General features: G+C 44.0%; 1 protein-coding gene across 1 annotated transcript in view; it reads right to left on the reverse strand.

Annotated features, from left to right (window-relative positions):
* Nucleotides 1-3881: 3881 nt before the first annotated feature.
* Nucleotides 3882-12374, reverse strand: part of LOC110517356 (angiopoietin-related protein 7) — a 38283-nt gene continuing 29790 nt past the window's right edge. The window contains exons 4-8 of the mRNA XM_036962285.1: nucleotides 11085-11222; nucleotides 10678-10771; nucleotides 9911-10033; nucleotides 9573-9768; nucleotides 3882-5024 (exon numbers count right to left, since the gene is read on the reverse strand). Of these exons, the coding sequence (XP_036818180.1) occupies nucleotides 4878-5024; nucleotides 9573-9768; nucleotides 9911-10033; nucleotides 10678-10771; nucleotides 11085-11222 (698 nt within the window). The 3' untranslated portion in view covers nucleotides 3882-4877. The remainder of the gene's footprint in view (nucleotides 5025-9572; nucleotides 9769-9910; nucleotides 10034-10677; nucleotides 10772-11084; nucleotides 11223-12374) is intronic.

Here is a 12374-nt window from a genome sequence, read left to right on the forward strand (position 1 = left end):
ACAGCATAGCCAGGATTCAAGTCCCCCTCCACAGCATAGCCAGGATTCAAGTCACCCCCCCCCCCCCACAGCATAGCCAGGATTCAAGCCTCCCCCCCACATCATAGCCAGGATTCAAGTCACCCCCCCCCCACAGCATAGCCAGGATTCAAGTCCCCCCCCCCCACAGCATAGCCAGGATTTAAGTCCCCTCCACAGCATAGCCAGGATTCAAGTCACCCCCCCCCCCCCCCCCAACAGCATAGCCAGAATTCAAGTCACCCCCCCCCCCACAGCATAGCCAGGATTCAAGTCCCCCCCACAGCATAGCCAGGATTCATGACACCCTCCACAGCATAGCCAGGATTCAAGTCATCCCCCCCCCACAGCATAGCCAGGATTCAAGTCCCCCCCCCCACAGCATAGCCAGGATTCAAGTCCCCCCCCCAAAGCATAGCCAGGATTCATGCCACCCTCCACAGCATAGCCAGGATTCAAGTCACCCCCCCCCCACAGCATAGCCAGGATTCAAGTCCCCCCCTCCCCACAGCATAGCCAGGATTCAAGCCCCCCCCCCCCCCCCCCCCCCACAGCATAGCCAGGATTCAAGTCACCCCCCACAGCATAGCCAGGATTCAAGTCACCCCCCCCCCCCCACAGCATAGCCAGGATTCAAGTCCCCCCCCCCACAGCATAGCCAGGATTCAAGTCCCCCCCTCCACAGCATAGCCAGGATTCAAGTCCCCTCCACAGCATAGCCAGGATTCAAGTCCCCTCCACAGCATAGCCAGGATTCAAGTTCCCCCACAGCATAGCCAGGATTCAAGTCCCCCCCACAGCATAGCCAGGATTCAAGTCCCCCCCACAGCTTTGACAGGATTGAAATGTGGGCTTTAACTCTGCCATTGCATAACCCTCTGTTTCTTATTTTTGAGTAATTATGTTGTATCTTTGCTTGTGTGTTTTTGGATCATTGTCCTGTTGCAAGATCGATGTTCGGTTCAGCTTAAGCTTTTTGACAAAAGGCCTCACATTCTCCTCAAGAATTCTCTGGTACAATATATAATTCATTGTTGATTTAATGATGGCAAGCTGGCCAGGCCCCGAGGCAGCCAAGTAGCCCCAAACTATAATTCTACCGCCTCCATGCTTTATGGTTGTTATGAGGTTCTTCAGTTCGAAGGCAGTGTTTTGTTTTTCGCCAAACATTGCGCCTGGTATTGCGGCCAAACAACTCCACCTTTGACTCATCTGTCCAGAGCAAATTGTTCCAGTAGTCTTGGTCTTTAGCCAGGTGTTGTCTGGCAAACGTTAGTCATGTCTTGATATAATTTTTGGAGAGCAGAGTCTTCTTTCTTCCTGACCAAGTTTGTGCTAGTCTCTTTCGGACAGTTGACTCATGCACTTCGACATTGTTTGTGAAAAGAGACATGTAGATCCCTTGATGTTACCCAGGGGATCTTAGAGAGAATCTTTCGGTCAGCTCTTAGGCTGAATTTGGTGGGACGACCCATCCTAGGTAGATTGTCAGTGGTCTGGAATTTTCTCAATTTGTAGATGATCTGTCGGACAGTGGAACGATGTACTTCGAATTGCTTGGAAATGGATTTGTAACTCCATCCCAGACTCATGGGCACCAATAATCTTTTATTCTGAGAGCCTCGGGTAGGTCTTTTGATCTTGGCATGATGTGTTTACCAAACACCCAGTTAGTTAAGACCCAACTAGACCAAGTTTCTAATCTTTATGGAAGGCTGGACCCTCCCAAGGTTTCTCTAATGGTGTTCTAATCTTTATGGAAGGCCGGACCCTCCCAAGGTTCTCTCTAATGGTGTTCTAATCTTTATGGAAGGCTGGACCCTCCCAAGGTTCTCTAATGGTGTTATAATATTTATGGAAGGCTGGACCCTCCCAAGGTTCTCTAATGGTGTTCTAATCTTTATGGAAGGCTGGACCCTCCCAAGGTTCTCTAATGGTGTTCTAATCTTTATGGAAGGCTGGACCCTCCCAAGGTTCTCTAATGGTGTTCTAATCTTTATGGAAGGCTGGACCCTCCCAAGGTTCTCTAATGATGTTCTAATCTTTATGGAAGGCTGGACCCTCCCAAGGTTCTCTAATGGTGTTCTAATCTTTATGGAAGGCTGGACCCTCCCAAGGTTCTCTAATGGTGTTCTAATCTTTATGGAAGGCTGGACCCTCCCAAGGTTCTCTAATGATGTTCTAATCTTTATGGAAGGCTGGACCCTCCCAAGGTTCTCTAATGGTGTTCTAATCTTTATGGAAGGCTGGACCCTCCCAAGGTTCTCTCTAATGGTGTTCTAATCTTTATGGAAGGCTGTACCCTCCCAAGGTTCTCTAATGGTGTTCTAATCTTTATGGAAGGCTGGACCCTCCCAAGGTTCTCTCTAATGGTGTTCTAATCTTTATGGAAGGCTGGACCCTCCCAAGGTTCTCTAATGGTGTTCTAATCTTTATGGAAGGCTGGACCCTCCCAATGTTCTCTAATGGTGTTCTAATCTTTATGGAAGGCTGGACCCTCCCAAGGTTCTCTCTAATGGTGTTCTAATCTTTATGGAAGGCTGGACCCTCCCAAGGTTCTCTCTAATGGTGTTCTAATCTTTATGGAAGGCTGGACCCTCCCAAGGTTCTCTAATGATGTTCTAATCTTTATGGAAGGCTGGACCCTCCCAAGGTTCTCTAATGGTGTTCTAATCTTTATGGAAGGCTGGACCCTCCCAAGGTTCTCTAATGGTGTTCTAATCTTTATGGAAGGCTGGACCCTCCCAAGGTTCTCTAATGGTGTTCTAATCTTTATGAAAGGCTGGACCCTCCCAAGGTTCTCTAATGGTGTTCTAATCTTTATGGAAGGCTGGACCCTCCCAAGGTTCTCTCTAATGGTGTTCTAATCTTTATGGAAGGCTGGACCCTCCCAAGGTTCTCTCTAATGGTGTTCTAATCTTTATGGAAGGCTGGACCCTCCCAAGGTTCTCTAATGATGTTCTAATCTTTATGGAAGGCTGGACCCTCCCAAGGTTCTCTAATGGTGTTCTAATCGTTATGGAAGGCTGGACCCTCCCAAGGTTCTCTAATGGTGTTCTAATCTTTATGGAAGGCTGGACCCTCTCAAGGTTCTCTAATGGTGTTCTAATCTTTATGGAAGGCTGGACCCTCCCAAGGTTCTCTAATGGTGTTCTAATCTTTATGGAAGGCTGGACCCTCCCAAGGTTCTCTAATGGTGTTCTAATCTTTATGGAAGGCTGGACCCTCCCAAGGTTCTCTCTAATGGTGTTCTAATCTTTATGGAAGGCTGGACCCTCCCAAGGTTCTCTAATGGTGTTCTAATCTTTGTCACCTGATTCCAATTTGAGACACGTTATGTGATGGTAAAGGAAGGAGTGTACTAACTTTTTCCACATAAGAAAATATAATTTATTTTAATTGCATAACATTTATGTAGTAAATTTTTTTTGGGGGGGGTTATTTGTTCAATTGGGTTACCTTTATCAATGAATGTGGTGTGAATTTAGCTCCAAATATGAGGGTGGACTTACTTTATCACATGACTGTAGATCTCATAGCGAATTAATCAGTAACAAGACAGTTGACAGAAACGGACATTCACAGATGTATGGAAGTATTCACATAATAGACAGAGGAATATCAGGGCAGAATGTACAGTACGTATGTATTTACAGTGTTGCAAGTCAGTGGGAGAGGAGGACAGTTTGTGTAAGTCCGTCCAGTGGGAGAGGAGGACAGTTTGTGTAAGTCCCTCCTGTGGGAGAGGAGGACAGTTTGTGTAAGTCCCTCCAGTGGGAGAGGAGGACAGTTTGTGTAAGTCCCTCCAGTGGGAGAGGAGGACAGTTTGTGTAAGTCCCTCCTGTGGGAGAGGAGGACAGTTTGTGTAAGTCCGTCCAGTGGGAGAGGAGGACAGTTTGTGTAAGTCCCTCCAGTGGGAGAGGAGGACAGTTTGTGTAAGTCCCTCTAGTGGGAGAGAATGACAGTTTGTGTAAGTCCGTCCAGTGGGAGAGGAGGACAGTTTGTGTAAGTCCCTCTAGTGGGAGAGGAGGACAGTTTGTGTAAGTCCCTCCAGTGGGAGAGGAGGACAGTTTGTGTAAGTCCCTCTAGTGGGAGAGGAGGACAGTTTGTGTAAGTCCCTCCAGTGGGAGAGAATGACAGTTTGTGTAAGTCCCTCCAGTGGGAGAGGAGGACAGTTTGTGTAAGTCCCTCCAGTGGGAGAGGAGGACAGTTTGTGTAAGTCCCTCCCATGGGAGAGAATGACAGTTTGTGTAAGTCCCTCTAGTGGGAGAGGAGGACAGTTTGTGTAAGTCCCTCCCGTGGGAGAGAATGACAGTTTGTGTAAGTCCCTCCCGTGGGAGAGAATGACAGTTTGTGTAAGTCCCTCCAGTGGGAGAGAATGACAGTTTGTGTAAGTCCCTCCAGTGGGAGAGGAGGACAGTTTGTGTAAGTCCCTCCAGTGGGAGAGAATGACAGTTTGTGTAAGTCCCTCCAGTGGGAGAGGAGGACAGTTTGTGTAAGTCCCTCCAGTGGGAGAGAATGACAGTTTGTGTAAGTCCCTCCCGTGGGAGAGAATGACAGTTTGTGTAAGTCCCTCCAGTGGGAGAGAATGACAGTTTGTGTAAGTCCCTCCAGTGGGAGAGAGTGACAGTTTGTGTAAGTCCCTCCAGTGGAAGAGCAGGACAGTTTGTCTGAGGGCTCCTGGGAACAGTATTTCAAAAGTAGAAAGAAAGCACATACACTCTCTCTTAGACTCCATGAACAGTTGGACACAATCCCATTGCAGCGTTCTCCTCGTGTCTTCTCCAGTCCTACGTCCCATCCCAAGGTGACGTCAGAAGCGACCTCAGCAGGTCTCCCACGGTCCCGACGGGCTGTCGTCACGGTGACAGGCGCGGTCTGAAGGTTCTAGGTCGTATCATCATAGAGGTCTTCCTGAGAGAGTAGTAGTCTGAATCTTTCCAGCTGTACCATACTACACCATCAGGACCCAGCAGAGTCTTGGCTTTAGAGGAGTACCGTCCACCCTGGGGAGAAAAACACACACACACACACACACACACACAAACAAATAAATAGACTACCACATCTGATGCAAATAACCTTATTTTTGTTTTGGCTGCAATTTTTGTGTACAGTGCATTTAGAGAGTATTCAGACACGGACTTTTTCTACATTTTGTTACGTTACAGCCTTATTCTAAAATTACACACAATACCCCATAATGACATCACAATACCCCATAATGACATCACAATACCCCATAATGACAACGCAAAACAGTTTACATGTTTTATTTTATTTCAAATGTATAAAAATAAAAACAATTTTGGGAATATCACATTTACATAAGTATTACATCAGTATTTGCTATGAGACTCAAGTTCATCCCGTTTCGGTTGACCATCCTTGAGATGTTTCTACAACTTGATTGGAGTCCACCTGTGGTAAATTCAATTGATTGGACATTATTTGGAAATGCACACCTGTCTATATAAGGTCCCACAGTTGATAGGGCCTGTCAGAGCAAAAACCAAGCCATGAGGACGAAGGAATTGTTCGTAGAGCTCCGAGACGACAGGGTAGTGTCGCGGCACATATCTGGGGGAAGGGTACCAAAACATTTATGCAGTATTGAAGGACCCCAAGAACACAGTGGCCTCCATCATTCTTAAACAGAAGAAGTTTGGAACAACCAACACTCTTCCTAGAGCTGGCCGCCCAGCTAGACTGAGCAGTCGGGGGAGATGGGCCTTGGTCACTCTGACAGAGCTCCAGAGTTCCTCTGTGGAGATGGAATAACCTTCCAGAAGGACAACCATCTCTGCAGCACTCCACCAATTTTTATTTATTTGATTGAACCTTATTTAACTAAGTAAGTCAGTTAAATTTAAATAAGAATTTGTTCTTTAAAAAAAAAAAATTATACCCTAACGACGCTGGGCCAGTTGTGCACCGGCCTATGAGACTCCCAATCATGGCCAGTTGTGGTACAGCCTGGAATCGAACCAGGATCTGTAGTGACGCCTCTAGCACTGAGATGCAGTGCCTTAGACCGCTGCACTACTCGGGAGCCCATAAAGTGTCCAGACGGACGCCACTCCTCAGTAAAAGGCACATGACAGCACGCTTGGAGTTTGCCAAAAGGCACCTAAAGGACTCTCAGACTATGAGAAACTAGATTCTCTGGTCTGATGAAACTAAAATTAAACTCTTTGGCCTGAATTCTGGAGGAAATCTGGCACCATCCCTATGGTGAAGCATGGTAGTGGCAGCATCATGCTGTGGAGATGTTTATCAGCGGCAGGGACTGGAAGAATAGTCAGGATCGAGGGAAATATGAATGGAGCAAAGTACAGAGAGATCCTTGATGAAATCATGCTCCAGAGCGCTCAGGACCTCAAACTGGGGCGAAGGTTCACCTTCCAGCAGGAGAATGATCATAACTTTTTTATTTTTTATTTAACTGGGCAAGTCAGTTAACCTTTCTAGCGGAACCCCTCGACAACATTCCGCTGAAAAGGCAGCGTGCGAAATTAAAGATTTTTTTTTAGAAATATGTAACTTTCACACATTAACAAGTCCAATACAGCAAATTAAAGATAAACATCTTGTTAATCTACCCATTGTGTCCAATTTCAAAAATGCTTTACAGCTAAAGCACAACATATGATTATGTTAGGTCATAGCCAAGTCGAAAAAACACAGCCATTTTTCCAGCCAAAGATAGTAGTCACAAAAAGCAGAAATATAGGTAAGATTAATCACTAACCTTTGATGATCTTCATCAGATGACACTCATAGGACATCATGTTACACAATAGATGTATGTTTTGTTCGACAATGTGCATATTTATATCCAAAAATCTAATTTTACATTGGCGCCTTCCGTGCAGTAATGTTTTGATTCCAAAACATCAGGTGATATTCCAGAAATACTCATAATAAACATTGATAAAAGATACAAGTGTTATTCACAGAATTAAAGATAGACTTCTCCTTAATGCAACCGCTGTGTCAGATTTTTTAAAAACTTTACGGAAAAAGCATAATCTGAGAACGGCTTTCAGAACCCAAAACAGCCAGAGGAATATCCGCCATTTTGGAATCAACAACGTTAGAAACAACACCATAAATATTCCCTTACCTTTGATGATCTTCATCAGAAGGCACTCCCAGGAATCCCAGTTCAACAATAAATGACTGATTTGTTCCATAAAGTTCCATCATTTATGTCCAAATAGCCACTTGTTGTTAGCGTGTTCAGTCCAGTAATCCATCTTCATGAGGCGCAGGCACTTCATCCAGACAAAAACTCAAAAAGTTCCGTTACAGTCCTTTCGAAACATGTCAAACGATGTATGGAATCAATCTTTAGGATGTTTTTAACATAAAACATCAATAATGTTCCAACTGGAGAATTCTTTGTCTTCAGAAAAGCACTGGAACGAGAGGTAACTCTGTCGGGAGCGCGCGTCATGAGACCACGGCTCTCTGCCTGACCACTGACTCAAAGAGCTCTTATGAGCCCCTCCTTTATAGTAGAATTCTCAAACCAGTTTCTAAAGACGGTTGACATCTAGTGGAAGCTGTAGGAAGTGCAACTTTATCCATATCTCAATGTGTATTCGGTAGGCCAAGCTTTGAAAAACTACAAACCTCAGATGTCCCACTTCCTGGTTGGGTTTTTCTCAGGTTTCCACCTGCCATATGAGTTCTGTTATACTCACAGACATCATTCAAACAGTTTTAGAAACTTCAGAGTGTTTTATATCCAATACTAATCATAATATGCATATATTAGCATCTGGGACAGAGTAGGAGGCAGTTCACTCTGGGCACGCTATTCATCCAAAGGTGAAAATGCTGCCCCCTATCCCAAAAAGGTTAAGAACAAATTCTTATTTTTAATGACGGCCTAGTGGGTTAATGCCTTGTTCAGGGGCAGAATGACAGATTTGGACCTTTTCAGCTCTGGGATTCGATCTTGCAACCTTCCAGTTACTAGTCCAACACTAACCACGAGGCTACCTGCCTCTAACCGCTAGGCTACCTGCCTCTAACCGCTAGGCTATCTGCCTCTAACCGCTAGGCTACCTGCCTCTAACCGCTAGGCTACCTGCCTCTAACCGCTAGGCTACCTGCCTCTAACCGCTAGGCTACCTGCCACCCCATAAGCACACAGCCAAGACAACACAGGAGTGGCTTCCCGACAAGTCTCTGTATGTCCTTGAGTAGCCGAGCCAGAGCCCGGACATGAACCCAATCAAACATCTCTGGAGAGACCTAAAAATAACCTGACAGAGCTTGAGAGGATCAGCATAGACTAATGGGAGAAACTCCCCAAATACAGTTGTGCCAAGCTTGTAGCGTCATACCGCAGAAGAATCGAGTCTGTAATCGCTGCCAAAGGTGCTTCAACAAAGTACTGAGTAAAGGGTCTGAATACTTATGTAAATGTGATTTCAGTTTTTAATATATTTGCAAAAATAAAAAAATAAAACTGTTTGCTTTGTCATTATGGGGTTTAGATTGTTCTGTTTTTACTCTCAATGTCTGTCACGCTCCAGTGGGTATATCTCACTGGTCACCCCCAAAGCCAATTCCTCCTTTGGTCGTCTTTCCTTCCAGTTCTCTGCTGCCATTGACTGGAACGAACTGCAAAAATCACTAAAGCTGGAGACTCTTACCTCCCTCACTAACTTTAAGAACCAGCTGTCAGAGCAGCTCACAGATCACTGCACCTGTACATAGCCCATCTGTAAACAGGCCATCTATCTACCTACCTCATCCCCATACTATGTATTTATTTATTTATTTTTGCTCCTTTGCACCCCAGTATCTCTACTTGCACATTCATCTTCTGCAGATCTACCATTCCAGTGTTTAATTGCTATATTGTAATTACTTCACCACCATGGCCTATTTATTTCCTTAACTTACCTCATTTGCACTCACTGTATATAGACTTTTTGTTTTCTTTTGTTCTACTGTGTTATTGACTGTATGTTTTGTTTACTCCATGTGTAACTCTGTGTTGTTGTATGTGTCGAATTGCTACACTTTATCTTGGCCAGGTCGCAGTTGCAAATGAGAACTTGTTCTCAACTAGCCTACCTGGTTAAATAAAGGTGTTCTCAACTAGCCTACCTGGTTAAATAAAGGTGTTCTCAACTAGCCTACCTGGTTAAATAAAGGTGTTCTCAACTAGCCTACCTGGTTAAATAAAGGTGTTCTCAACTAGCCTACCTGGTTAAATAAAGGTGTTCTCCACTAGCCTACCTGGTTAAATAAAGGTGTTCTCAACTAGCCTACCTGGTTAAATAAAGGTGTTCTCAACTAGCCTACCTGGTTAAATAAAGGTGTTCTCAACTAGCCTACCTGGTTAAATAAAGGTGTTCTCAACTAGCCTACCTGGTTAAATAAAGGTGTTCTCAACTAGCCTACCTGGTTAAATAAAGGTGTTCTCAACTAGCCTACCTGGTTAAATAAAGGTGAAATAAATAAATAAAACGTAACAAAATGTGTAAAAAGTAAAGCGGCCTGAATATTTTCCGTGTGTGTGTGTGCGCTACCTTGTAGTAGACTCCATTGAGGTTGGCATAGAAACACTGGTGGTACCACCAGCCAGCGTGTGAGATCTCAGCGCAGATATCCCCCGTGTCTGGAGTACTGAAGTCCTGTTTATCATGGTACCAGCTGAACGAGTCCTCTACTGTCCCACTGTAGCCTGACACATGCAGCCGGTAGTGATTCTCCTCATCTTCAATACTACACACACACACACACACACACACACACACACACACACACACACACACACACACACACACACACACACACACACACACAGGAGAGTTAACACGCTCAAACATGCAGGCAGGTAGGATAACGTGTGTGTGTTTTACTATACCTGAAACTCTGGTAGAAGGCATGTTTGTGGTGATGTGTCCAGTCCTCCAGGTCTATCCTGAGGCTGTAGTCTCCCTGGGTGGACAGGTGGTGAATGTGTTCGTTCCCGAGCCAGTACTCAGACCTACAGAGGAGTCAGAGTTATATTGCAGGGGAGTCTGAGTTCTGTTGCAGGGGAGTCTGAGTTCTATTGCAGGGGTCTGAGTTATATTGCAGGGGAGTCTGAGTCATATTGCAGGGGAGTCTGAGTTCTGTTACAGGGGAGTCGGAGTTCTATTATAGAGTCGGAGAACTAGAACTACAGGGAGGTCAGTCTCATACTCAGATCTCACAACTAAACCACAACAAACTTCATTCAAACTACATTTCACACAATTTTTGCAAAATACTTTACAAACAATATATGCTATTTAGCTTTTATCCAAAGTGACTTACAGTAATGCTTGCATATATTTTACATATGGGTGGACCCAGGAGTCAAACCCACTATTCTGGTGTTGCAAGCGCCATACTCTACCAACTGAGGTACGGAGGTCCACCCATACATAAAAAGAAAGAACAAACTAACAGTAAAACTAACAAAAATATAATATCCGGTTTCCATTCTTTTCCTCTAAAATCAGACACTGATTCAGACCTTGGAACACTAGTGAGTAGAATTCATAACTGGCTGGCCAATCAGTAATTACCAAACAAACTCGTTAACTGTGAATTAACTAATTAGATTAATCTAATTAACTTGCCAATGAATCAATTAATATGAAATACCTGAGCTCTCCAAATCCCTCCTTATAGTCTTGCCAGCCTCTATTGAAGTTCACCTTCCCATCCTGACGACGCTGGAACACCGTCCAACCACCACCTGACACAGGAGACAGGAGACATCTTGTTTGTCAGGCCAACGTTAGCCATTACACCAAGAGGTCTAGCCCTTGAAAAGGTCACGGATGTTGTACTAAGAATGCTTTACATATTTAATAATAGGGTTACAAAATTCTGTGAACTTTCCCAGAATTCCCTGGTTTTCCAAAAAAATCCAGGTTGGAGGATTTCCTGCTTATTCCCTCGTAATTCCAGAAATCGTCCAACCAGGTTTTCAGGAAAACCCAAGGAATTCTGGGGAAGTTCACAGAATTTTGTAACCCTATTATCAAATGTGTGTGTGTGAGTCTTACCCTCTGTGTCCATGTCACAGTAGACTTCTACAGGATGGGAGCTCAGAGAGGGAACCACCGTGTAGACACCTGACCGATACACCCCGTTATAGTACAGTGATGCACAGTCTATTGGACAGTTTCTCACATGCTGCACCTCTGGAAGACACACACACACACACACACACACACACACACACACACACACACACACACACACACACACACACACACACACAGAGAGTTAATGAATACATTTTGAATTTAGAAAATAAAACACTATTGCAATGATTATGTGTGTTTCCAGCAGCAGCATTGAGGAAGAATATGTAAGAAAAAAGACCAGCTGTGAGTGTTTTCTTTAAAACAGATTATAGATTAACCTGGTTTAATATTTAATCTGCTAATAGACATACCTGGTTTTTAACTTCTTAGGGCTAGGCCCTTTTTTTTCATGAATTCCCGCCTGAATGACGGGCCCAAAGTAAACTGCCTGTTGCTCAGGCCCGGAAGCCAGGATATGCATATAATTGGTACCATTGGAAGGAAAACACTTTGAAATTGTGGAAATGTAAAAATAATGTAGGAGAATATAACACAATAGATATGGTAGGAGAAAATCCAAAGGAAAACCAACCAGAATTATTTTTTTGGGGGGGGAGAGAGACCATGCTCTTTCAATGGCAAGTATAAGGGCATACTGGAAACTATCTCCCAGGATGCAATTCCTATGGCTTCCACAGGGTGTCAGTAGTCTATGTTCAGGGTTTCAGGCTTGTAACTTCCAAAACGAATAAGAAATATCCGTTTTAGAACAAGGACACAGTGTTGGAATATGAAGACAGGACGCACCTGCTAAAATCAGTTTCCTATTGAATATGCTTCTATCCGTAAGAAATAGTATAGTTTGATTATATTTTAGAGTATCTGAGGAGTAAATAGAAATGTATTTTGACTTGTTGAAACAAAGTTTAGGGTAGATTTTCGGATTCCTTTCTCTGCAAGTTGAACGAGTGAATTACTTAAAATGATTGCGCCAACTAAACTCACTTTTTGGTATTAAAAGAATGAGTTTATCTAACAAAATAACACTACATGTTATAGCTGGGACCATTTGGATGACAAATCAGAGGAAGATTTTCAAAAAGTAGGTGAATATTGAATCGCTATCTGTGAAAAATATTTTGATGTGGGGCACCGTCCTCAAACAATCTCATGGCATGTTTTCACTGTAATGGCTACTGGAAATCAGACAGTGCAGTTAGATTAACAAGAATTTAAGCTTTCAACCGATATAAGACACTTGTATGT

This window comes from Oncorhynchus mykiss, chromosome 25, assembly GCF_013265735.2.
Source record: "Oncorhynchus mykiss isolate Arlee chromosome 25, USDA_OmykA_1.1, whole genome shotgun sequence".
NCBI classification, from domain to species: domain Eukaryota; kingdom Metazoa; phylum Chordata; class Actinopteri; order Salmoniformes; family Salmonidae; genus Oncorhynchus; species Oncorhynchus mykiss.